We start from the raw sequence: 26,436 nt of genomic DNA on the forward strand, positions 1-26,436 counted from the left end.
TCAAATTTTGAAAATAAATACGTTCTACTACTTTTGTGAAAAAAATCTTGAAGGATTAATTTAAAAAAAAACATAACTGTTCATTTTCAGAATATAAAAGGTCGTTGTTTCAACAGCATCAGAAATGTACAAGATCTAAAACATCAGGATATCGTTTTCAATATCTTTAATGGTTTTGGTGATCTAAACGTGAAGGACGGACGAACAGACACAAGAATAATAGCGTCTTTTCCCCTTATAGGCGCCGCTAAAAGTATAAAACTGAACACTAAGCACCACCATAACGTATCGGGTGCCCTAATTATTAGAGTGGCACTCAAGAGAATATAGAAGGTTAAACATATTTGATATCTTAATTGGCACACTTTTTTTTCTTGATCTACACTAATTGAGCTTTTAATAATATTCTGAAATTTTCAGCATGTTTGTGGCTCCATCTGCTGTTTATTTTACAACGTGTCCTGATGTACCCAACCTTGAATGTTTAACAAGTGATGCGGAGCTTGAAGAACTTTCCAAGAAAATTTTGATCAATTCAGAGGGACTAAGACTTCAGGTAGTAAATATTGATACTGAACTTAGAAAATGTATTTTTAGCTGTAGTCTTTTTCTAATGACTTTTTATCTATACAAATTTTCTGTGCCGATGAGTGCAATATAATTCATCTAATAGAAACTTCAGCTTGTGATAAACTAATTTGCTGAGGCTGCTGCCCTCTCCAACCTAAAAATAAACTTAAATTATATTTTATAAATATCCCAATGAAATGTACTCAACTCAATATAGTCATTACCTTATTGCAGATAATCATTTTGCGTACCTGGCCAACATAGTGTTTCTTTTAACCGCCTATTCATAAGTCTCTCCGTCTCTCGACAAAAATACCTGTCTATCAAGCAGTCATTTTCACAACTCTTCTATAGGAACAAAAGGTATTTTTCGACGGCTGCATTGGATAGGACACCTAACCGTTCGGAAAATGACCTTTGACAAAAGTCTTTTTTTTAACATATACATTTCTGAGACCCAAAGGTTAGCTATCTCGAAGACGGGTCCAGAAGTTTGGATATTATTTTTATCCTGCTCCCAAACTAAGGCACACAGACGACAAAACCGTTGTTTAAAGGACAGTTTACAATACAAATTTAAATGTTAAAGGATTTATGAATGAAAGTATAAACATGGGGGTAATGACAAATGTAGTCTTGAATTGATACAAGGTAATGAAAGTAAATAGGGCTTACTTCATTTAAGGAAGTCTTGTCCTAACAAACCGATTTTTCTAGTTAGAATAAGTATAAGTGTTGCATTTTTCTGGTCTTGTCTACTTTTGGCATCTTTCCTATCTGCGATGAATTTCCTTTTCTCTTGTATCCACCGTTCCTTGTTTGAACCTCGCCTCCTTCCGATGACTTTTTCCGCGCACCATTATTGCGGCAGGGGTCGATGTATCTGCAAGAGCTACGAAGCGGTTCTTTAGTTTCAATTGGAAATGTTCTGCAATATAGCAGTCATGCCTATTAACCTTCGTTGACTCTCTTGTGTTAAAAAATTTTTTTAGTCTAAACAGGCCGTGTGGCGTAGTAGATAGTTTTTTTTCCCTTTGTTTTCTTATGGAATTTTATACTCTTAACCGATCAATTCTTGTATATGTATATATTACTCTCTCACTCTCTCATATTTATTTATTTATTTATTATGTTTATAAATAGATTTTATATCGAAAACGGCTGTAACAATTTTCTTTAAAATTTCAAGGTATGTGTATCTTAATGAGAAAAAGAAATTCTCAACTCACTGGCCAAATTGCGAAAACTCGAGGTTGATCGTTATATTGGTTTAAACATGTTTCTTTTTCGTAAAATTCATGTTGGTTAGAGATTTTTTTTATAAATGAAAGGTTTTAAATGACGTCAAAGGAAAACAAAAACTTGACACCGCTTACGTCACGGGCTTATAGCAGTGCACTAAAACATTTAAACATGTTTTATTTAATAAATTGGCATAATTAAACATTTGTGCATCATCTTATTGTAAGCTCTATTAGCCTTTTCACCAAAGTAAAAGCCATTTACCATAGACCTATATATACTATACTTAGACTGGAAAACTGAAACAAATTTTTATCCGATAATGATCAAAGATATATAGGTCTAAGATATAGATTATATGTACGTAACTTCCCCTAATGTCAGTTTAATTGAGTTGAAAAAAAAAACATCTTTACTTCTTAAAACTACTTTACAAAACAACGCCTTGTTTTAGCTTTTTTTTTTTTTTTTTGAAGTTTTCACGACATTTTACTGTAGTGTTAGAAATCTGATCTGGGAGATCTTCATAACCAGTGTAGGTATAATATATATATATATATATATATATTGTTATGACTTTGCCATGCGCACCGCCATCTAAGCTAGAAGGTGCGCACTGGGATAAACTAGACTGAGAAGGATGTCAACATTAGGAAGAGAGGAGAACGATTTCCGCCCAAGTTGAGAGCCGAAGTGAAAAGACTGTGCCTAAGAAAGATGATGTTTTATGAACTTGTGATGTCGGGTAAATAAAGATATATGTGCCTCGTTGAGTTGCCTCACTTAAGCTTAAGTTATTACAATATATATATATATATATATAGAGAGAGAGAGAGAGAGGTCTGTGCTAACTACACGGCTCTCCGCAAAATGTTGATATTGCGCGGACGCGTTTCGTTTCTTGGATTAAAACTAGAATTTGTCAATTGAGCCGGAAGTACCTTTTCCTTATATATCTTTTGCATTTTTCGGTTCTCATTTTAAATTAAACTGACATGTGGGGGGGGGGGGGGGGCTATTGGGCTGTGAATTTAAGTGTACCTGATAGAGAAACAAATTCTGCAAAAAAATACGTGGAGTTGGGCTCAAACCTGATAGAGGCCACTGGCGGATCCAGGGGGGCGGTAGGGGCGATCGTCCCCCCCCCCACTCGGCCGACCCCCCCCCCCCCGAAGGGGGTGGGGGAGTAGAATTTTAGTATAGAATTAAACACAATTTGTATAGGAATTTATTACCTTGTTATTAATATATACTAATTATTTATATTTCAACTTTTTTAAAAGATTATTTCGCCCCCCCCTAGTATGTTGGCTGATTTGGTGGGGTCGGAAGGGGGGGGATGGCATCAATCTCGCCCCCCCCCCCCTTTCCATAAACTTTTGAGTGGGGGGGTGGTCCAATTTATTTATGGAAATCAAAGCTTGCTAACAATATCAATTAAATATCTATATGATTAAAACTTGTTATTGGTGTTTTAACTAATCTTTATATTATGTCGTTCCCCTGTTGGCTGGGGGGGGGGGCGAATACTTCTACTGCCCTTCCAACCTAAACCCTTTGAGTGGGGGGGGGGCGGTCCTACTTTGCTGAGCAAAATTTGTTGAATTAAAATATAACTTTTATATTATGTCGCTCCCTTTCTGGTATCTTGGCCGATTCGGTGGGGTGGGGGGTGGGTGGGAGAATTGCATGTACTGCCCTCCCCACTCTAGCCCTCTGAGTGGGAGGGGGCGGTCCTATTTTTATGGAGAAATCATAGTTTGTGAACAAAATAAGTTGAATACCTATATAATATAAGCTACATATTGACATGTGAACCCATTGTATATTATGTCGCACCACACTCTAATATCAAATTTTATCATTAGTAAATATAAAATGAAAAAGGGTTGTACCAGGTGGGAGGGGCGATTCATGCAATCGCCTTCCGACCATCGGACAAAACATTACTTTTTCTTTTTTGTTTTATAGTTAAGATATTACAATTTTTTTAAAAAATTTGTCACTAATATTATTTATATATGCTATAAATTAAATTCTTATATCGAGTCGCCCCACCCCTATTTTTTAATGCCAAATGCAATCATTAGCAAATATTATTAAAAGGAGCGAGGATTAATCGTTTTCACTCTACCGCCCCTCTTTTTCCAGACGAAAATACGATGTTTTAAAACAGAATAGTCAAATATGGCGACAGAGTTTATGTAATTTCATCATTTTTTATCATAATTTTTAACGAAAGACTTTGCTTTGGAAAATTTAGAATTCATACCAAATTTCTCAGTAGAAGAGTAACGATTGAGATGAGTTCTAAACTGAAATTTTCTTTTCCATTCCGCCTTTTTCCAAACTTAACTCAATCTGCAATTTTTCTAGTTAAATTTGGGACTATAGCTCACAATTTATGCTTGAATCCTAAAAATGCAAAAAAAAATTAGAGTAGAATCTAATTAGCCCACTTCATTTCTCCTCCCACTTCAGAAATTTTTTGTTAGAGCTTTAGATTATAGTTCTGCAACAAAAACAAAGTTACAAACATGCCTATTGAAATAAATGTATAACTTACAAATGAGCTTTTTTTTTTTATAAATATTATTTTTCGAACTTTTTTTTCGGCGGCGATCCTCAAAGCCATAATCTAAATATGTGAGGTATCTTCTAATCGTTTTATTTGCAATGTAGTAAAGGCCTATAAATTCATATTAGAATATTTTTCAATAAAACATTTTTCAAAAGTTCCTTTTTTAATAGGATGGATAATTAGCTGTAGATGTCATGGAAATGCGTTTTTGCAGTGAAGAATGCAAGAAAACGCTTTTGGCGTCGGGTTTCGCCCCGAACCCCACTGATTACCAATAAGCTGAAGTTGTCAGGAGAATGCGTTTCTGCAGTGAAGAATGCAAGAGAACGCTTTTGGCGACGGGGCTTCGCCCCGATCCCCACTGATTACTAATGAGCTGTAGATGTGCGGAGAATGCGTTTCTGCAGTGAAGAATGTAAGAAAACTCTTTTGGCGTCGGGGCTTCGCCCCGAACTCCACTGATTAGTAATATGGGTGTAGATGTCATGAGAATGCGTTTCTGCAGTGAAGAATGCAAGAAAACGCTTTTGGCGAACCCCAATGAGGAGGCTTACAGTGCTCCCCCAGAACCCCAAGCTATCAAATAAAAGACCTCAACATGACTATTTTTTGTTTGTTTTTTTTCGCCGAATGTTAAGAAACACTGCTTTTTTATATATTTTTTTTTTCATATATATATATTGTTATAAACCTGGTGGTGGCACAGATGGAGGTAGTGGTGTGTGTGTAGTCAGCCGACGCAAATCGCCCCAGTCCAGCGCAGGACGAGCGGTCAACTGTGACCAGTGACAGTACATGCCAGTTCGGCAACGACCTGTGTGTAAATATTACGCACGCAAGTCACGGCGATTGTGGTCATTCTGAGTTGTCAAGAACGTTCCATCCGATTCTAGAAGGCCAGTAGAGACAGTATATAACAGCGAGTTTGTCAAAAAGACTGGACTTCACGTTACCTCGCAATGTGACCAGTACGAGGCGAAGTTAGAAACAGTACGGTGTGTGAAGTCAGGCGGAGCAAGGCTAGGATTTTTGACAGTTAGTGTAATATTGTTGCCAACTGTACAGTGTTGTATTGTATTTGAAATTAAATTGCTACTGTTACTTTGGAGCCCGGAGTTGTGAGGTTCTTTAAGTTCGTTGTGTCGTGTGGTGCAGTTTGAAGAGAGCCTGGATAGAAGGAGAAACCGATAACACAGGCGAAAGGCCGAACAATCAATAGAGGTAGTCAACATGGGCGGACTGGCTATATGGGCGTTCGGGCAAATGCCGGTGGGCCGGTCCCCAAATGGGCCGGTATTACCACAACAATAATCTTTTTGTTTTAAATTACGTCTGTATTTTATAAGACAGGGGCCTCATTGATGTCTCTAAGGCACGTATTAAATAACTGTATGCATGCAACTGTATCGATACATTTTCTAAATAAATAGAATCATTTTGAGGACAGGTAGACCTAGAATTGTGTGCCCATCGTATAATTTACAATTTATGGGCTGGATGGTATAGAAATGCCTGGGCCGATCTTGACACCCAGTCCGCCCCTGGTAGTCAACGCTGGTGTTGAACATTAAACACGTTATATAATCATGAAGGGAACCGTCGAATGTCATCTACTTTTAGCCGTTTCTCAATGCTTCCTCTTTCTACGTTGTTAAGAAAGCGTCTTTTTTTATGTCGACTTATATTTTGTTCTTAATTTTAAAATTATTACGTCATCGTTACTAAGTAAAAACTTCCTCCTATTCCCGAAACAAATAACTAATTCCTAATCGTGCCATAACACTATAGAATCTTTCTATATCTAGATATAGACTCTATATAGAATAATCTAGATAGTAGACGTAGGCCTATTAGATCTAATAATTAATGAACTTTAGTCAGGTATAGCTAGATCTAGACTAGTGACATTTCTAGTCTAAAGATAGAAAATATATTTCTAATCTAGATTCAATCATAAAGGTAGATCTAGATATAGTCTACTTAATGACAATGTCATTGATTCCAAAGATTAATGATGGATGCATTGTTTACTATTTATTTGAATGTTTCACGAATCACATATGCCCATATGGTGATATGACTACGCCTACGGTATACGCAGAACCTATTACGATTTGACGGCTTTTGTAAGTTTGTCAGCTGTGCTGTACGAGATGCCAAAAAAATATGTAGATTCTAAAGTTCTAGAACAATAGATCTATTTCAATTATTTTATTAACATAAAGCTACTAATCTCATCTACAACATGTAACTCTTGATCTATAATATTACCAACGCATTCATATAGGCTGTATCTGTTGTATTAAATTTTAATATATAAATCTAAATATACTAAAATAGAGATATAATTTAGATCTATACGGTTTTAGTTAATACAAATCCATCGCCCTAACAACCAAGTTTGCATGGATGGTTCTCAGAAAGCCATTGGAATACTCATTGAATGGCCTCATGGTGAAAAAATAATTAAAAAATTAATTTCATTGTAACTATCGAGCTCTATGACAACCGCAGAGAAGAAATAGGAGTATTGGCCAAATTCGCCAAACAGTTAATTTTTTTTCGAGACCAATCTAAAAATAGTCCTTCAAAGGTTGAGAAACTCTGATTCCTCCTGAATAAAACAACTCATGATGCCTGGATTGACGTTCGGTGGTCACCTTGCCTGCTCGCATCTCCTGCCGGAAGGTTTGGGCTAGGATGTAATTATCCACATAATCTGAAGGAACATCCAAAAGATTTTGTACAAAACATATTGTGTGGCCTTGTAAAGCTCAACAACAGCAAGAACACTGTTCTCCAACGTTGAAATAGAAGGCTGACACACTTGCCAAATGTGAGAAAACAAATACACACTTCAACATCGAACTCTATACGGAAGAAATGAAGAAACTAATAGTCAATTGTAAAAACGAGAAATGGACAAGCTCTCATTCGATGAAATCTATTATAAACTATCCCGATAAGGTCACCTATAATTTTTCACATCAGAGCAGTACACATCATAATGAGAAAACATATGTTCCAGAAGCTCAAAATTGGGACCACTGACATTTGCCCTTTTGGAGTGTCATCAGAGAATGCTGACCATGTCTTCAAAATTGCATTCTTCATCAAGAGGCCCAAAACAAGACACCGGCCACAAAACCCATAATGATATAAGTTCGTGTGGGAGTTTTTACAATTTCTTCAACGGCTGTTAAAATCAATAATATGCATATCGTGTAAGGTTTTCAGTATTTTACTATAAGAAAAGAGATATAGTAAAACGTTCACTAATCATCACCTTCTCAATATTAGGTCCAATAGAGATTTTGTGGGTGTATTCTGAACTTAATATTTGAGTGTTTGAAAGTTTTGCAAACCTTTATCTATTTATCAGGGTGGAATCATCTCAAATGATCATCCTTGGTTTCATAGCATCATAAAAAATAGCGTTACACAAGAAACGAATCTGGGTTTTTCTAAATTCTGATACTTGGTGTGTAATAGTAGAGCAGCACCTACCTAAATAAATCGTAGAGAGTAAATACCTATAGTTTTTGTAGTATATATAGGTTTGTTGTTTTATATATGTAACTTTCGTAACTTCTTTTATAGAGAAATGACTTTGTAATTTCTTTTACTAAAAATGTGAGCTATTCGCGTCTGACACATATATAATTTTTATGTTTAGCAACGTAGCCCATTAATGTGTAAACAATTTATATATTACGCAAAAGACAATAACCCTTTTTTTTTTGCTTTCATAATAAATCAATTAACAATTCTTTGAAAGAGTGTTGCTTCTTTAATAGAACCAAAATTACAATGCTCGTATTTATTTCCAAGAGCGAAAATAAAAATAAAGGTAGAAAAACATATATATTAGTAGATTTTGGAAGAGACATTGAAATCTATTTTTTTAGACATTGTAAAAGTACAAATTAAAAGCGACTAATATTTCTGAAACGCATTTTAATACCGATACTTAAATCGCGAATATCGGTATGAAACCGAGACCGTAGAGATAATCAGTCCTGCGCGCTAACCGCACGACCAGGCATTGCTCTTAATCTAATGACAAACTGGTTACAAACTAATAGCCTACTATTGATAATATACCTACACATTACGGAATGACAACTACCGGATATGTACAATATGTCAGAAGAGCGATTTTAGATAATCTTTTGGTATTGAGCATTTTCATTTAGGTCTAAATGAAACTAGAATGAGGATGTAAATCTACCTAAATTAAACTACTAATTTAGCACTCTCAATATCTATATCTACTATATTAAAATAGTAGATTAGTTTTAATATTTTATAACATTGCAATATTGACATATTGACAATCTAGACTTTAGAAATAAAAATCTACACTTTAATCCTAGAAATTAAAATTATAGATCTTGATCTAGTCTAAATCATGGCTGTCTGGTAGTGCGGTATGCGCGCTGGGCTGTCGTTTGGATTCATCGATGGTCCCAGGTTCAAACCCTGCCCGCTCCCATCCCCCGTCGTCCTACGGGAGGTTTGGACTACAACTCTGAAGGAACATCCGAAACATGTAAAACAACAAACATTCTAAACTAGACCAAGAAATTCTAAATCTAGATTCTATTATGATTTTAATTGGAACTTAAATCTAAATCTAGTTTTAAAAATCTAGCTGTAGTGTAAGAAAAAAAATCTAGATCTAGTGTAAAAAATCTAGCTCTAGTGTAAAAAAATCTAGATCTAGTGTAAAAAATCTAGTTTTGATCTAAATCTAGCTATTATGTCTTTTTAAAATGCGAGTAACATTACGAGGTTTAATAAACATTATTATACCGAGTTGTTTTAGTATTTAAAGAATTTATTCCATATGACGTCAAAGGAAAAAAATCCACTACGTCACACGGCCTAGTTAGACTAAAAAATATCATCTATACGAGAAGCTTGTTGAGTGTTCATAGACATTAGTGCACCGAGTGATTTCTTTTAGCATTTCATTTAAAGAATAAACTCCATATGACGTCAAAGGAAAAAAATTCCATTACGTCACACGTCCTAGTTAGACTAAAAAATGTCATCTTTATATATATATATTGTTACGAATCTCCCTTTCCAGGCTCGCTGCAAATGGCACCAAACGACACCACCAACTTAAAGAACTTGACAACTCTGGGATTCAAAGTAACGTAATAGTTTAATGTCAATAAATAACAGCCAACACTGTACAATTGGCAGCACGTAACGCAAGACTGTACAAATATCTCTCCGCCGTATCAACTCTTGCACTGGTCTCTCTCTGTCTCGTCTCGGACTTGTACTGAGCCGTTGTAACAAACTGTAGATCGGGGAGTTGTGACTGACTCGTCTCTGATACCCTCGCTCTTTATATAGGGTCCCTGCTTGGTTTTGTATTGCATATGCTTCGGGCCACTTAGTAAAATAATCTATCACTACTAGAATGTACTTGTTTCCTTTCTGGGACTCAGGAAATGGTCCGGCTACATCGATCGCTATTCTTTCAAAGGGATTACCGACGTTGTATTGCTGCATACGTCCCCTCGTTCTCCTGTGTGGGCCTTTTGCTGCTGCACATGTGTCGCACCTTTGGCACCATTCTTCTACATCATCTCGGTAGCCGAACCAGTAAAACCGCTGGCGTACTTTTTCAAAGGTCTTGTTGACGCCTAAATGTGACCCACTGGAATTATTATGGATTTCTTGCAGCACCTCAGCAACTCTCACTTTGGGCAGCAACATCTGTAAGCGATTGCATGTTCCATCTGCCGTTTCCCAGACTCTCTTGAGAACTCCATTGTCGATTGTCAGTGAGTCCCATTGCGCCCAATATGCCTTGGTTGCAGTTCCCTTATCAGAAAGGTGATGCCATTCCGGTCTTTGCCCGTCTTCCTTCATAAGCAGAATGGGAGCCAGATCTTCATCTTTTAACTGGTCTTCTCGAATTCTTTCGTCGGACCATGACTCGGAAGCTTGTACCCCAAGACGTTGGCAATCAATGATAAATCCCTTCTCTTCAACCTTGCTGCAGTGTTTACATTCCATTCTGCAAGGTCGTCGAGACAGCGCGTCAGCATTCTGGTGAGTTTGTCCTTTTCGGTGCTGTGTCTCGAAGTCATAGGTTTGCAAACGTTCAATCCACCTGGCGACTTGACCTTCAGGATTTTTAAATGACAACAGCCATTGAAGAGCAGCGTGATCTGTCCTAAGGATAAACTTTTGCCCATATAAGTATTTGTGAAAATGTTAGATAGCATCCACAACTGCCAGTAGCTCACGGCTGGTGACACAGTAGTTTCTTTCGGCTTTGGACGAGCTCCGACTAAAGTAAACTATGACCCTCTCAGTTCCATCTACCTTTTGGGATAAGACAGCACCTATTCCAGTATTGCTCGCATCGGTGTCAAGTATGAACGTCTCGCCTGGTATCGGGTAGGCCAGAATGGGTGATGAAACAAGAGCCTTTTTAAGTCGCTCAAAGGCCTCCTGACATTCCGTTGTCCAAATAAACGGCCGCTTCGGTTCTGTCAATTGATGAAGGGCGCTACAGAGGCTGGAGAAGTTTGGTACGAAACGTCTGTAGTACGTGCAGAGTCCAAGAAAGCTTCTTAACTCCTGGATATTAGCGGGGATCGGCCATCCATTTACAGCTTCAACTTTATCCGGGTCTGTGCTGACTCCTTCCTTCGACACGATGTGCCCAAGGTACTTGACGCTCCTTCTGAACAAGAAGCACTTCTTTAGATTCAATTTCATTCCAGCGTTTCTGATTCGTTCGAATACTTCCTTCAGGTTTGCGAAGGTGTTGCCTATGACGATAATGTCATCTAAGTACACCAGACACGTGGTCCAGTTAAGTCCTCTTAGCACATGCTCCATTAGTCTTTCAAAGGTGGCTAAGGCGTTGCATAGTCCAAAAGGCATAACGGTAAATTGCCAGAGACCATTACCAGCAGAGAAGGCTGTTTTATCTCTGTCCTCGGGGTGTAGTCCCACCTGCCAGTAACCGCTCTTCAGGTCAAGGGTGGAAAAGATCTGTGACCCAGCAAGAGTGTCCAATGTGTCGTCGATCCTAGGAAGCGGGTAGCTGTCCTTGTGTGTGGCGTCGTTTAATAATCTATAGTCGACACAAAATCTCTTAGATCCATCTTTCTTCTTTACCAAGACGATGGGTGAACACCATGGACTGTTGGATGGTTCAACAACCCCTTGCTGCCTCATTCGTTCTATGATGTCCATAGCTTCTTGGTGTTTTGCTAGCGGCAGGCGACGTGGTTGCTGTCGTATAGGCCTAGTGTTTCCTGTGTCTATTCGATGCTGGATTAGATTTGTTCGCCCAAAGTCCATTTCATCAGATGGCAATATGTCAGAAAACTCTCTGAGGAATTGTTCTGCCTTGGTGTACTGTTCTTTTGACGAGATCGTTTTGACTTCTGTCAGAAGTTTAGTAACGTGCGGTTCACTGGACTCGAGTCTTTCGTCGGGGTTTTCACTGCTACAGTTTCTTATCATCTCAAGAGCATGGCAACCAGCGATGGTGCTACCTTCCCGCAAATGTTTCTCTACTGTACCGAGGTTCATAATTCTTACGGGCACCATTAGGTCTTTCCCAATCATGACTAGTGTCTTTCCTACTGCTATCCCGTTGGGGTTGGTGTCCAAGCTTTCTACCAGCGCTGTTCCTGTCGTGGGATAGCCGTCCTCAATTTTCCCCCAAATGATCATTTCTGACTTAGCAGGCAAGGTTGTATTTTCTACCAACTTAATCCTTCTGACACGGCCATCTTCTTCATTCTCGTCGCCAAGCAAGGGTACTTCAAGATCCCCACATTGTAAAGTGCCTCCGCCGATATTTAAGGAAATGCCATATTTCAGCATGAAGTCGAGCCCTATTATGCAGTCATCTGTGACGTCAGCAATCAGGAATTCGTGTTTGAATGACTGATTCCCGATCTGGACTGTTATGTCGATCAGGCCTTTTATGGGCATCAGTTCTCCACTAGCTGTTTTCAACGAGTAGGCCCTAACTGGCGTTTTCTTGCTACTGTCCACTTTATCCGTCCGTATGACTGATCGTGAAGCACCAGTATCTAGGAGGAAGTGATAATTTTGACATCCAATTTTTCCATTGATTTTCAGACTCTTACTCTGCCCTAGCACGGCGACCGGGATGATGGTTGCAGGGGCTCTCATTGTCTGTGTCGCCGGGTTCTGCCCCTTGAAGCCGGCGCGTGCTAGTTTCCCTGGTAGCCCCGGGAACTTGGTTTGTAATGGGTTCCAGTTTGTGGGAATCTTCTAGTGCAGCTTCTTTGTATATGACCGAGTTCGCCACAATTCCAGCATCGTACAGGAGCCCTAGGTTGATTTTCTGGTATCTGGTTTGTTCGTCGTTCATCTAGTGCCTCTGTCACCCTTCTCACAAGTTGTGCAAATTCTTCCTCTTTGACTTCCAACTTTCGGCCTTGATGAGTGCTCCCTGATGCGTCTTTGGCGGCTTCATAAGAGAGAGCGTATACGAGGGCTTCACTGGCCTTACGTCTACCACTAACTCTGGTGGCTTTCTTCAACTCGGGGTCTCGAAGCGCATCAATGAAGGCGTCTGTGATAATGACTTCCAGAAAATCTTGTGCGGCTGTTGGGTAGGCCAAATGTGCGAGACGTTCGATGTCTGTCTCTAGCTCCTGTAGTGTTTCATCGGGGCGCTGTTGTCTGGTCTTTAGTTGCACACGATATACTTCTTGCAGATGTTCATCCCCGTATCGGAGTTCCATAGCCTGGACAAGGGCGGCGAAGTCTTGCCGGTTCGGTAGAGACTGTAGCAATTCGGAGGCTTTTCCTCTTAGGGATAACACGAGGGCTGTTGCTTTCTCCTCCTCACTGTTCCATTTGTTAACTTTGGCTGCTGCGTCAAATTGCTTCCTGTATACTGACCAGGACACGGAACCATCAAATACGGGGGGCTTCATTTTCCCGGAGACTTCAGTTACAAATGATGTCATATCTGCTTCTGGTACATTGGTGTGCTTGCGTTGGGCTTGTATCTTCATTTCGTCGATGGCCTTCTCCACTGCGTCGACCCTCTGATTCATCTGCTCGTCAATGTTGGTGATTCTCTCCTCCACAGCATGTATGCGTTGGTTCATTGCCAATAACTCCGTTTTGATTCCCGAGTTCATCGTGTCTATCTTGGAATTGGGGTTTTCTAGCCCCGAGTTCATCTGTTCTCGCATAGAACCGATCTCCTCACGAACAGCTGCCATCTGCTCCTGTTTGCTACTGGCGATCTGTCCCTGCATAGCTGCCATCTGTTCCTGCATGATACTGGTACTGGTTCTCTGTTGCTGCATGCTACTGGTGAGCTGTTCCAGCAAGTCCGGTTCGACTTCAAAAAGATACGTGTCCGGATCTTCTTTTTCCTTCACCAGTTCTTCCCGAAGGCGTGCTTGTAAGGTTTCTTTGTTTCCGCTCGTCTTCAGATCTCGATTACGGAGCTCTTGCCTCAGTTCCTTCACAAGGAGTTGGTCTAGCGTTTTCGTAGTAGCCATTGCAGATCCCACTTCTGACACCAGTGTTACGAATCTCCCTTTCCAGGCTCGCTGCAAATGGCACCAAACGACACCACCAACTTAAAGAACTTGACAACTCTGGGCTTCAAAGTAACGTAATAGTTTAATGTCAATAAATAACAGCCAACACTGTACAATTGGCAGCACGTAACGCAAGACTGTACAAATATCTCTCCGCCGTATCAATTCTTGCACTGGTCTCTCTCTGTCTCGTCTCGGACTTGTACTGAGCCGTTGTAACGAACTGTAGATCGGGGAGTTGTGACTGACTCGTCTCTGATACCCTCGCTCTTTATATAGGGTCCCTGCTGGCCTTCTAGAACCGGACAGAACGTCGCTCGACCATTCTGGGTGGTCAGATGACTACAATTCTCTTGACGCTCTTGAGCTGTGTTCACGACGCCGATCCTTCCCGAACCGTCATGTTGAAACTCGTCTCGGCTGACCGTCGTAACTCGTCACGCTCGACCGCTCATCTAGCGCTGGCCTGGGACGATCGGCGTCGGCTGACCACACACACACACACCACCCCCATCTGTGCCACCACCAGGTTTATAACAATATTTATCTATATATATAAAAGGATTAAAGACGTTTTTTTTTTGTTTTATCTGTCAGTCTGTCTGTCCGTTATGTTAATAGCGAGAAAAAAAAGTCTAAAAGCTATTGAAAATCTGATTAAAATTTAATTTCCCTTCCGAAACATCGCATTAGTTTTAAGTTTCTATAATAGATTGTTCTGGATGTTTATATATTTATAGTGAGAGAAAATAAGAAAATTTCAGATTAGTCAAATGCCGTTAATTAAATTTGTGGGATGGTCTGTTATGAAAATTAGATGTACCATAGTCTTATGGAGATTTTTTTCAAACCATACTTTGCGATTTTACATAAATAGAGTTAAACTATTTTTCATAAAAAATCCGGAACAACCAATTTTCGTAAATGAGAAAATTATTTGTTTTATTTATTAGAAGAGGGATTTCAAAAATTTATTAGCGTTATTAAATTTTTCATATAAAATTCGGATCATTTTTGGCAAAGATTTGTAAGAAAATTAAGTCGATTTCTTTTTCGAAACGAAATCCGGAACATTCTTTACCGATTAAACAACTTTTATTATGTTTCGGCAAGAAAATTAATTGTAAAATAAGTCTAAAAATTGATTTTCAATAATCGTTTCTAGTAAATTACTTTCTTATTTTAAAATCCTGAATAACCTATTATCGATATTTTTGAAAAAAATATAATTATTTGACATAAAGTTGTTTAAATTAAAAATTGGGAACAATTGATATTGATAAATAAACTATAGTGACGTAGTGTCAAAGAATATGTGTAATATTAGTCAATTATGCGATTTCAAACAATCATTTGACATAATTTTTTTTTATAAAACAATATCCGGAACAACTTTATAGTTAATGAAATATAAATCAGTATAGATATTTTTTTATTTAGCATTTATATGCTATTTACATTTTAAAAAACCGGAACAATATATTAAAGATCGTGTGTTTCTTGCAACGTTTAAGCATGGAAATAAAATCTAATATAAGTTAGAAGAGCAAACAAATATTCATTGGCATTGATTTGTTTTTCACAAAACATCAGGAACAATCTATTATAGATACTTAAAACTATTGCAATATTTCTGAATGAAAAATTAAAGGTTCAATCAGATTTACAATAGCCTCTAGTTTTATATGTTAATCTAATCGTGACGGACAGACCGACCAACAGACAAAACACACAAAAATAATCTTCTTTTATTCGGATGGGAGCACTAAACAAAAAATAAATAAAAATTATTTTTTTTAAAGTTTAAGGAATTGGTTTAGCACCTCAATATGTTGCGACGTTACGCTACTGCACGAAAGTCGCTGCATAAAAAGTCCATTTTAAAAAATGTGCGTGATATTTACATAGAAAGTGCATTATTAGCCTTAATAAACAAACAGAAATGTTTTCTTTTAATTTTAGCAGCTAGTTGACCACAAAAAACATCTTTAACTATTATTTATATTTGTTGTAAACAAATAGCGGCATTTCCCCTTACGGGCGCCGCTAAAAAGTGATTTTCAATCATCGTTTCTAGTTTCCATTCTAGTAAATTACTTTCTTATTTTAAAATCCTGAACAACCAATTGTCGATATTAAAAAAAAAAGGCATTTGATATTAATTTGTTTTAAGTTGAAAATACGGAACAATTAAATATCGATAATTAAACTATAGTTTATTATTGTCCAAGAATATAAGAATAATGTAAGTCTATGATGCTATTTCAAATAAAAAAATTTATTCAACAATAACCGGAACCACTTCATTGTCAATGAAATATAAGTCAGTATAGAGATTTTCATTTAGCATTTATTTGCTATTTACTTTAAAAAACCGGAACAACATATGATTGATCATGTGTTTTTACAACGTTTAAGCACGGAATTTAAATGTAATATAAAGTGGAAGAGCAAATAAACATTCTTTGGCATTGATTTGTTTTTCCCCAAAACATCCAGAACAATCTATTATAGATATTGCAATCGCTCCGCCTGCCTACAAAAATCAGTGTCTACCAGGTGGTGGTTCTCTCAACACATCTTTATGGCTCTGAGACATGGACACTATACAGGAAACATCTAAGACCTTGAGCGCTTCCATCAAAGATGTTTGCGCTCCATCATGGACATACAGTGGCAAGACCGCACTACAAACATCGATGTCCTTGCGAACGCCGGTATGGACAGTATAGAGGGACTTCTTTTGGTCCAACAGTTAAGCTGGATAGGGCCCGTACCCCATATGGGAGACGAACGTATGCCAAAGGCAGTCTTTTTTGGTGAGCTAAAAGGTGGTCGACGTAACAGAGGCGCCCCACGGAAACGCTTCAAAGACCAGCTTAGGCGTCAACTTTCCTTGGCTGACATAGAAGAGAGCCCCTGGTTGCATGCGGCCTCAGAACGAGACAGCTGAAAATCTAAATCGACCGTCTGCGGACAATGGTTATGCTTGCCCTGGATGTGGCAAAATATGTAGGTCACAGCTGGGGCTGCACAGCCACGGGAAATAATGCACTCCTCACTAATCTTCGGATTCGAAGACAAGCCTTATTAATATTATTGCAATATTTCGGAAGGAACATTTAAGGTTAAATCAGACTTTCAATAGCCTTTAGAGTTGTTATTTTTAATCTAAACGTGACAGACAGTCAGACCAACAGACCCACAGAAAAAACGCACAGAAATAAGCGTCTTTTATTTTGATGGAGGCACTAAACAAAAAATATATAAAAATCTGATTATTTAAAAAATTTTGAGGGAACTGATTAGTACCATGTCTAGTCACAGCTTGTCACGCTACTGCACGAAAGTCGCTGCATAAAAAGTTCATTAAAAAATGTGCGTCATAATAGGGTTTGTTGCTAAACATAAAAATTATATATGTGTCAGACGCGAATAGCCCAATTTTCAGTAAAAGAAATTACAAAAGTCATTTCTCTATAGAAGAAGTTACGAAGGCTATATAAAATACAACCACAGACCTATATATACTACAATAAATATAGGTTTTTGATTTCTAGTTACGATTTATTTAGGAAGGTGCTGTTTTACTATTACATACCAAGTATTAGAGTTTAGAAAAACCTAGGTTTGTTTCTTGTGCAATGCTATTAGCTAACACCTCATATCATCTCTCTATTAGTATATTTAGATCTATAATCTAATTATAGTCTAGATCTATATATAAAAATCGAATAGATCTAGTAATAGTATAGATTCTATCTTGAGACTAGATTGCCGAGTCTAGCCTATGCTATCCCTATAGTCAGTTTTTATATGAAAAATGTCTAGATATTAATAAAGACTAGAGTTTTTTAATTATTAGATACTAGCCTGACATTACCCGCGGCCTGCGGGTCTAAGTTTGTGTTTACTAATCTAGTGGATTGGATTTAGATGTATGTTAAACTTAGCTAATGATCGTTTCAAGTTTTTTCTCTTTAGCTACGAAAATAAAATTAGGTTAGCGAAAATTGGTTTACCCGAAGCCGATACATTCATTTCTATTAAAAACGAAAAGAGCGATAGCTTTGTTATATGAATGGGATTATAAAGTGAACAATTAAACGAAATAATTTTTAGTATGCGATTCATGAATGAATATAGATCTAGGCTATCTCAACTCGGCTTCGCAGCTTTCGTAAACGAATGTAGTCTCTTAAAAATGCTTTAGAAAACCAAATTTGAATGTTTATTTGATCAAAATATGAAATGAATGGACTATAATTAGTATGTTCATGTGTTAAAGTATAAAACTATCTGTGCGAAGAGAAGTTTTATCATCTTAGAGTTGAATTAGAGTTTTATATCTAGGGATGGGATTATAAAGTAAACAATTAAACGAATTAATTTTTAGTACGCGATTCATTACGGTATTGTCTAATGAAAGAATGTTCGCCAGGAAATCTGTAGTCACAGATATCAGGAACGAATTTATGTAAAAAATGCTTTTGAAACACAAAATTGAAGGTTAATTTTATTATGTAATGAAATCAATGGATCTTCTTTTGTATTTTCATGTGTCAAAGTAAAAAACTATCTGCGCAAAGTATATTTCTTAAAATTAGATCTAGGTCTAAATCCTTTCGATCTTTTCTCATGTCAACATTGTTAACCATGGCCTAGATCCATAAAATACTATAGCTGTAATAGAGTCGGACAACTTTTTTTTTTAGGGTCTTACGTTTGTTTTAGGGCTACAATACATACACTAAGGTCTAAGTTGGTACCCAAGAAACATTCCTGCCTAGTTTTATCAAGATTGGTCAAGTGGTTTTGATGTCTATAAGTAACATACATACATACACCTCACATTCTACTTTATAATATAGATAGACATAGGACATAGATTTAATAATACTGTAATACGTTTACTATACTCTATACTTAATCTACTAGACTAGAGATCTATCTATAGATCTATCTATAATTTAGTCTATCTAGATCTATACAATATTCATTATAACACTTCTACTTATAATGACTTATTTAATAAGTTAGTACTTAGACTTAGATCTATTATAGTTTATTAATAGATTTACTTTTCAATGCCTAGACCTAATAATAAAATTGCGAATGATGTCTATAATGACTGATTATTTTTTTTATAGTAATAGGCCTACTAGATCTAGGTCTAGACTCTACTTAAATCTAGTCTAAAATAATGACTAAGACTCTAGATGATTGAGAAGTTCACATATAGGTGTTGTTAATAATACGGCATGTCGGCTGAAAGTATATAAAGTGCTTTTTTTGTAAAAATAAAAAATATGTGCCGGTACTCAGTGATAGATTGCCTAACTTTCAACTAATAATAAATTAACAATTAACGTTGAATTACAAGAAAAGTAATCATTTTTCCCGACATTGAAAAAAGGTGCCGGTACCCCGTACCGGTGCGTACCGTCACAAAAATATATGTATATCTCAATCTTCTTTCATTTCATTTTTTTTTGCGGGTTATGGCTACTTAATACATTAATACCGGATCAATTATATAATAAGTATACAAGCAGGATTTCGAGCATTGGATAAATTTATTTTTTAAATAGGGCCTACAAAGTTTTATGGAAGAGTTGTTTGAAGTTTGTAACTTCTTAAATTCAGGCTAAAAATATCGAAGCCTACATTTTTACACTCATTTCTAAACAATTAGAAGAGATGGACTGACTCATAGTGTAGCTTGTGTACATCTGCAAAAACACAAAATCTCTTTGTAATCTTATCAGTTAGACTTTCAAAACTATTAAAAAAAACTTAGTGATTATTTTTACTGTATAATTCTATTATTATTCCTTTTTAGAATTAGGATATAAACAAAAATTTGCCATATTACTTTGTCTAACAGAAAACATATAAGAATGTGGTCGATCACAGGGAGCGTATCAATCTGATTTTAGTGTCGATGACTTTGAAGGTGCAAATTGTTTTGAGTTTTGCAAGTGCTACTGTAGACTTAATTTTGACCAGTTGTTCAGGTTTTGGTTCTTTCATCTGAGTCAATAACTCCAAGTTATTTAAAACTACTGACACTTGTCAGCTTTTCGCCACCAATGCTGATGTCTCTTTTAAAGTTCTGTTGGCTATTGGTCATAATTGTTTTTTTCGGCAATGATTTGCATAAAATATTCTGCGGAAAGCGTCTATACGCATCACCATGTCAGCTAATTCTTCTTCTTCCAGACCATCTATGTCGTACGCAAAGCTATACATTTTTATTCCTCATATTCTTACAGAACCTTCGTAGCCCTCTTCCATTACCCTTTCAAAAAAGATATTGAAAAACGTTGGGGAAAGGTAGGAAGCCTTATCTCACTCAAACTGTGGTTTTAAACCAGTTTGCAATGATGTTGTGGAAGTACACTGCACAAATAACCTGCTTATAGAGGTTTTGGATAATTTTTAGCAGCCCACTCAAGGGGAAAAGCCGCTATTAGGTTTGTGAAAAATGTCCGTCTTTCACACTCAGATCTCGAAAACTAAAAGAAAAATGAAAACTATTATTTCACCATGCGATGCGGCTTGAAAAGTTTAGGTGCAACGGCTACTTTTGGTTTTCTTAACGCAAACCGTTTAGTTTATAAAATTAATTATGCAAGCGATTTTTTCAAAAAAATACACCAATTCTAAAACTATTGCAAAATGTAAGGGGGGTAATGTTACAATATGTTAACAAAGAGGGAATATTTTTTGTGTATTTTCAGTATCACTAAGTCAAATATAATTATAAAATGTACAAGATGTACAAGAAATGTTTACAACAAATATAAATATTAATTAAAGATGTTTTCGTGATCAACTAGCTGCTAAAATTAAAAGAAAGCATTTATGTTTGTTTATTAAGTCTAATAATGCACTTTGTATGTAAATATCACGCACATTTTAAAAAATGGACTTTTTATGCAGTCTAACTAGCCTATCAAATGAAAAGCCAATAGTACAAACTCGGTGCACCAATGTCTATGATCCCTCGAGAAGCTACTCGTAAAGATGACATTTTTTAGTCTAACTAGGACGCGTGACGTAATGGAATTTTTTTCCTTTGACGTCATATGGAGTTAATTCTTTAAATGAAATGCTAAAAGATCTCACTCGGTGCACCAATGTCTATGAACACTCGACAAGCTGCTCGTATAGATGACATTTTTTAGTCTAACTAGGACGTGTGACGTAATGGAATTTTTTCCTTTGACGTCATATGGAGTTAATTCTTTAAATGAAATGCTAAAAGAAATCACTCCGTGCACCAATGTCTATGAACCCTCAACAAGCTGCTCGTATAGATGATATTTTTTAGTCTAACTAAGCCGTGTGACGTAGTGGATTTTTTTCCATTGACGTCATATGGAATAAATTCTTTTAATCCTAAAACAACTTGGTATAGTAATGTTTATTAAAACTCGTAATGTTACTCGCATTTTAAAAAGACATAATAGCTAGATTTAGATCTAATCTAGATTTTTTACATTAGATCTAGATTTTTTTTTTACACTAGAGCTAGATTTTTTACACTAGATATAGATTTTTCTTCTTACACTACAGCTAGATTTTTAAAACTAGATTTAGATTTAAGTTCTAATTAAAATCATTATAGAATCTAGATTTAGAATTTCTTGGTCTAGTTTAGAATGTTTGTTGTTTTACATGTTTCGGATGTTCCTTCAGAGTTGTAGTCCAAACCTCCCCTAGGACGACGGGGGATGGGAGCGGGCAGGGTTTGAACCTGGGACCATCGATGAATCCAAACGACAGCCCAGCGCGCATACCGCACTACCAGACAGCCATGATTTAGACTAGATCAAGATCTATAATTTTAATTTCTAGGATTAAAGTGTAGATTTTTATTTCTAAAGTCTAGATTGTCAATATGTCAATATTGCAATGTTATAAAATATTAAAACTAATCTACTATTTTAAATATAGATATTGAGAGTGCTAAATTAGTAGTTTAATTTAGGTAGATTTACATCCTCATTCTAGTTTCATTTAGGCCTAAATGAAAATGCTCAATACCAAAAGATTATCTAAAATCGCTCTTCTGACATATTGTACATATCCGGTAGTTGTCATTCCGTAATGTGTAGGTATATTATCAATAGTAGGCTATTAGTTTGTAACCAGTTTGTCATTAGATTAAGAGCAATGCCTGGTCGTGCGTTTAGCGCGCAGGACTGATTATCTCTACGGTCTCGGTTTCATACCTTCTCGATGCCATCCTCAGTCGACTAGCGAATATGCGGATCCGACATGGATCCGTCTGCCACAGGGGCCACCTCTGAGTTTATGTGGCAACACAAACTCTCTTTGTAATCTTGTTAAACTTATTTTACAATTAATTTTCTAGCTGAAACATAATAGATTTTGGATTTGAAAAAGAAATCAACGTACATTACTTAAATTTTCTTAGAAATCGTCGCCAAAATTGTTCCAAATTTTATTTGAAAAATGTACTAACACAAATAACTATTTGAAATGTCTCTGTTAATAAATAAAACAAATAATCATCTTTTCATTTACGAATATCGGTTGTTCAGGATTTTTATGAAAAACATTCTAACTCTATTTATGTAAAATCGCACTATTGTCGTACATTACATTTAATTTTCTTTTTAAAACGTTTTAAAATCTAATTATCGTTAATATTATGTTCCTATTTTTTAAGGAAAACAACTTCCCAACACCAAAGTATGGTATGAGAATCTCTCAACAGGGCTGTGGTACATTTAATTTTCATATGAGACAATTCCAAAAATGTGTATTAACGGTATTAAATTTATCTAGAATTCTCTTTTTCTCTCACTGTATATACAAACATCCGAAACAATCTATTATAGATACTTTTTGTCTTTATAACCGTGACGGACAGACAGACTGACAGACAAAACGAACAAAAATGCGGCTTAAATATATATACAATATATATATTATAAAGTAGAAAGTAAGGCGTATGTATGTATGTATATATGTTACGAATAGAAATCAAAACCGTTTGACCAATCTTGATAAAACTTGGCAGAAATGTTTATTGGGTACTAACATAGACCTTAGCCCTAAAACAAACTTAAGACCTTCAAAAAAAAAAAAAAAATAGACCAACTCTATGAAAGCATCATAACTTCATCGATGTAGGCTACGTTTACTATATTTACATGAAAAAAATCTAAAGGTTCTAGATCTAGATCTAATTTTAGAAACTACACTTTACGCAGATAGTTTTCTACTTTGACACATGAAAATACAAACTATAGTCTATTGATTTAATTATTTAATAAAATTAAGCTTCAAATGTGTGTTTCAAATGCATTTTTACATAAATTCGTTCCTTATATCTGCAAATTTAGAAGTCCTTACGAACATTCTTTCATTAGACATTACGCTAAAGTTACACATCTCTCAATTCCTAGGTCTAAAACTTTGATTCCACTCTAAGATGATACAACTTCTCTTCGCAAAGATGGTTTTATAATTAAACACATGAACATATTAATTATAGTCCATTCATTTCATATTTTAATCAAATTAACATTCAAATTTGTTTTTCTATAGAATTTTTACATGAGTGCAACTCTATTCTTAATATCGCGTGAATTCAGATCAATTAGCTATTTTTAAGCTCCATTCATAATATTTTTTTATTCACGAATTCATGCATTCTCTTTACTTATAACATTATTTTTTTTTAATTGTTTATAATGCACTATATCAGTGATTACATCATCAATACGCAAGTTAAGACCCTCGGGCAGCGGGTAATATCTGTCTAGTATATCTATATTATAAAGTAGAAAGTAAGGCTTATGTATGTATGTATGTATGTATTTTATGCCCAATAGAAATCAAAACCATTTGACCAATCTTGATAAAACTTGGCAGAAATGTTCCTTGGGTACTAACTTAGACCGTAGTTTATGTATTGTAGCCCTAAAACAAACTAAAGACCTTCAAAAAAAAAAGTTGACCAACTCTATGAAAGTATAGTATCTTATAAATCTAAGTCACAAATCCATGTCTATATGATGAGACAAGACGGAGAGGTCACGCATGCGCAGAGATGATAATGTCTAGGTCTAAATTAGCTCTTATTCAAGAAAACATAATGTTTTACTTTTACACATGAACATACATATTACTGTCTATTCATTTCATTATTTAATGAAAATAAACCTTCAAATTTGAGTTCACAAAACATTTTTACATAAAATCTAAATGTAGATCTAAATAGCTTAAAAAGACTTTTCATACTTTTCCGTAAGTCGCAGCACCATTACATGAACCGCGTAGTGATACAAATGTAATGAACGTCAGAGGTCATAATATCGCGCATTATAAAGGCATAGTATAACTACTATAAACTACTTACATAATACAATTTACTTTCCAGTGTGTTTTTTTAAGCATTTAAGCCTACAGCTACCGATTTGGTTTTAATTTGAAGTCTTTATTTTCAATTTACTTTTTTCTTTAATATTTACTTAAGCGCATTTATACCTCCCAACAACATAGCTACATATATACAAAAAAATTCATTCATCATGTCGTCCTAGATAGTGTGTAGCTAGATCTAGGTCAACACAAGCCATTTACTTGGCTCAAAGTATTTCGTTATTGACTAGACTACTATGGCATTCAAATTTTTTTAGATTTTAGATCCATATCTACATTAAATTAAACTAACAATGTTATGTTAAGAGTTACATTCCCGCGTTCGCTTTAATTATAAAATATATTTGACATCTTGATATCGTGCACTTCTAAATACAGAAGCCTATGTTTTAACTCAATAATTGGATCTAGATATCTAGGTCAAATAGCTCTTTTTAGCTCCATTAATAATATTTTTTGTTCATGAATTCATGCATTCTCTTTACTTATAACATTATTATTGTCTTTAATTATTTTTAATGCACTATATCAGTGACTACATCAGCAATACGCAAGTTAAGACCCGCGAGCCGCGGGCACGTTGCCCTGCCTCATCGTGGCGCCCGCGTGGAAACGGCCATTAGAGGAAGTGGCTAGGCTAAATGGGTAGCAACACAGGACTCCCGTGGGGATGCCCACGGGTAGACGAGAGTCCACCCATTGCACGGGCGGGGTTGTAATAAAGTCCCCACAAATATGTCACCAATCCATGCGCTGTTCCTCAAAGGGACCGTTACATAAATGGCGAGTCCCGCACAGTTAACTTGGTACATTGAAGGAAAATGGCAGAAGATCCCGGTGCCCTCGGCCTTCGGCCGTGTATCTAGCCCAGGTGTCGGGGGTCAAACGCATCGGTCAACAGCAATGCCTTACATAGGCATTGTCTAGGGTCTCTCCCAAACAGAACTGTGTGTTCACACAGGTTTGTTTTTTTTACTGTTTGGCGTCCAAGCAGGTTTTTTTTTCAAACTTAGGGCTCGAAGAGCCTTCGGCTCAGCCCTTTAGACATCAACAAGACCCGCAAGCAGCGGGTAATATCTGTCTAGTATATATGTTTTCATTTTGGTTCATTTTGTACACCAATGATTTTCAATCCGATAGTCCTTTTTGCGCTTTCACAAAATTCGCTAATGATGCGGCTCTTCTTGACCTGCTCTCAGAGAGCTCAGACGTAAATGAGTATTTCAGAGAAATAGAACACATTTAAAAATACTGAAAATATAATTTTTTATAATTAAATGTAAAAAACACCAAAGAAATGATAATCGATTTTCGTAGGGAAAATAAGGAAAATGATATTGTTTCTAAAGCTGGAGAAAATATTGAAATAGTGCAAACTTTTAAATACCTTGGTACTATCCTAGACAATAAACTAAATTTTACTGCAAATATTGATTATATCAGCAAAAAAGAGCAGCAAAGATTACGATTACTAAGAAAACTGTCCTCGTTTAATGTTAGCGAAAGTTACTTTTTACGTTTTATCACGCTCACATCTACAATATTTTAAGTTTCAATATCACTGCCTGGTATGGCAATCTGAGCATTAAAAATAAAAATAAACTTTATAAAATCCTAATCGCTGCTGGTAAAATCATTGGCAAAAAGCAAACCCCATTTGGGCAGCTGTTTGAGACAAACATCTATAAAAAAAAGCTAACAAGATCCTAGAAATAAAGAATCACCCTTTCTGTCAGGATTTTGTGATTTTAGCATCACTAAAGAGATACAAGACACCGATAGCAAAGACAAACAGACACAAAACATTTTTTTCTTCCCCTGGCAATCAAATCATTAAATAGGAACAATCTAATGAGTCTGGAGTGAATGTACATTTTGGTTTCTTATAGTTATAATGTTTTTGCTTGGTGTAATGCACAAATTGTAAGACAAATTTTCATACGGTCAATAAAGATTATTATTATTATTATTATTATTATAATATATATATATATATATTAGATTAGGGTTATCCAAAAGCACTTTTTACATAAATTAGTT

General features: G+C 36.1%; 1 protein-coding gene across 12 annotated transcripts in view; it reads left to right on the plus strand.

Annotated features, from left to right (window-relative positions):
* LOC106068207 (uncharacterized) overlaps nt 1-26,436 on the plus strand; it is a 251,871-nt gene that overhangs the window by 114,321 nt on the left and 111,114 nt on the right. For 11 of the 12 annotated variants that reach the window (XM_056019743.1, XM_056019744.1, XM_056019732.1 and 8 more), the window contains one exon: nt 421-556. In XM_056019743.1, the coding sequence (XP_055875718.1) occupies nt 421-556 (136 nt within the window). Of the gene's footprint in view, nt 1-118; nt 334-420; nt 557-26,436 lie in introns of those variants that run through there. The other variant, XM_056019742.1, reaches the window with a different exon arrangement.

The sequence above is a fragment of the Biomphalaria glabrata genome, chromosome 2 (assembly GCF_947242115.1).
Source record: "Biomphalaria glabrata chromosome 2, xgBioGlab47.1, whole genome shotgun sequence".
Classification (NCBI taxonomy): domain Eukaryota; kingdom Metazoa; phylum Mollusca; class Gastropoda; family Planorbidae; genus Biomphalaria; species Biomphalaria glabrata.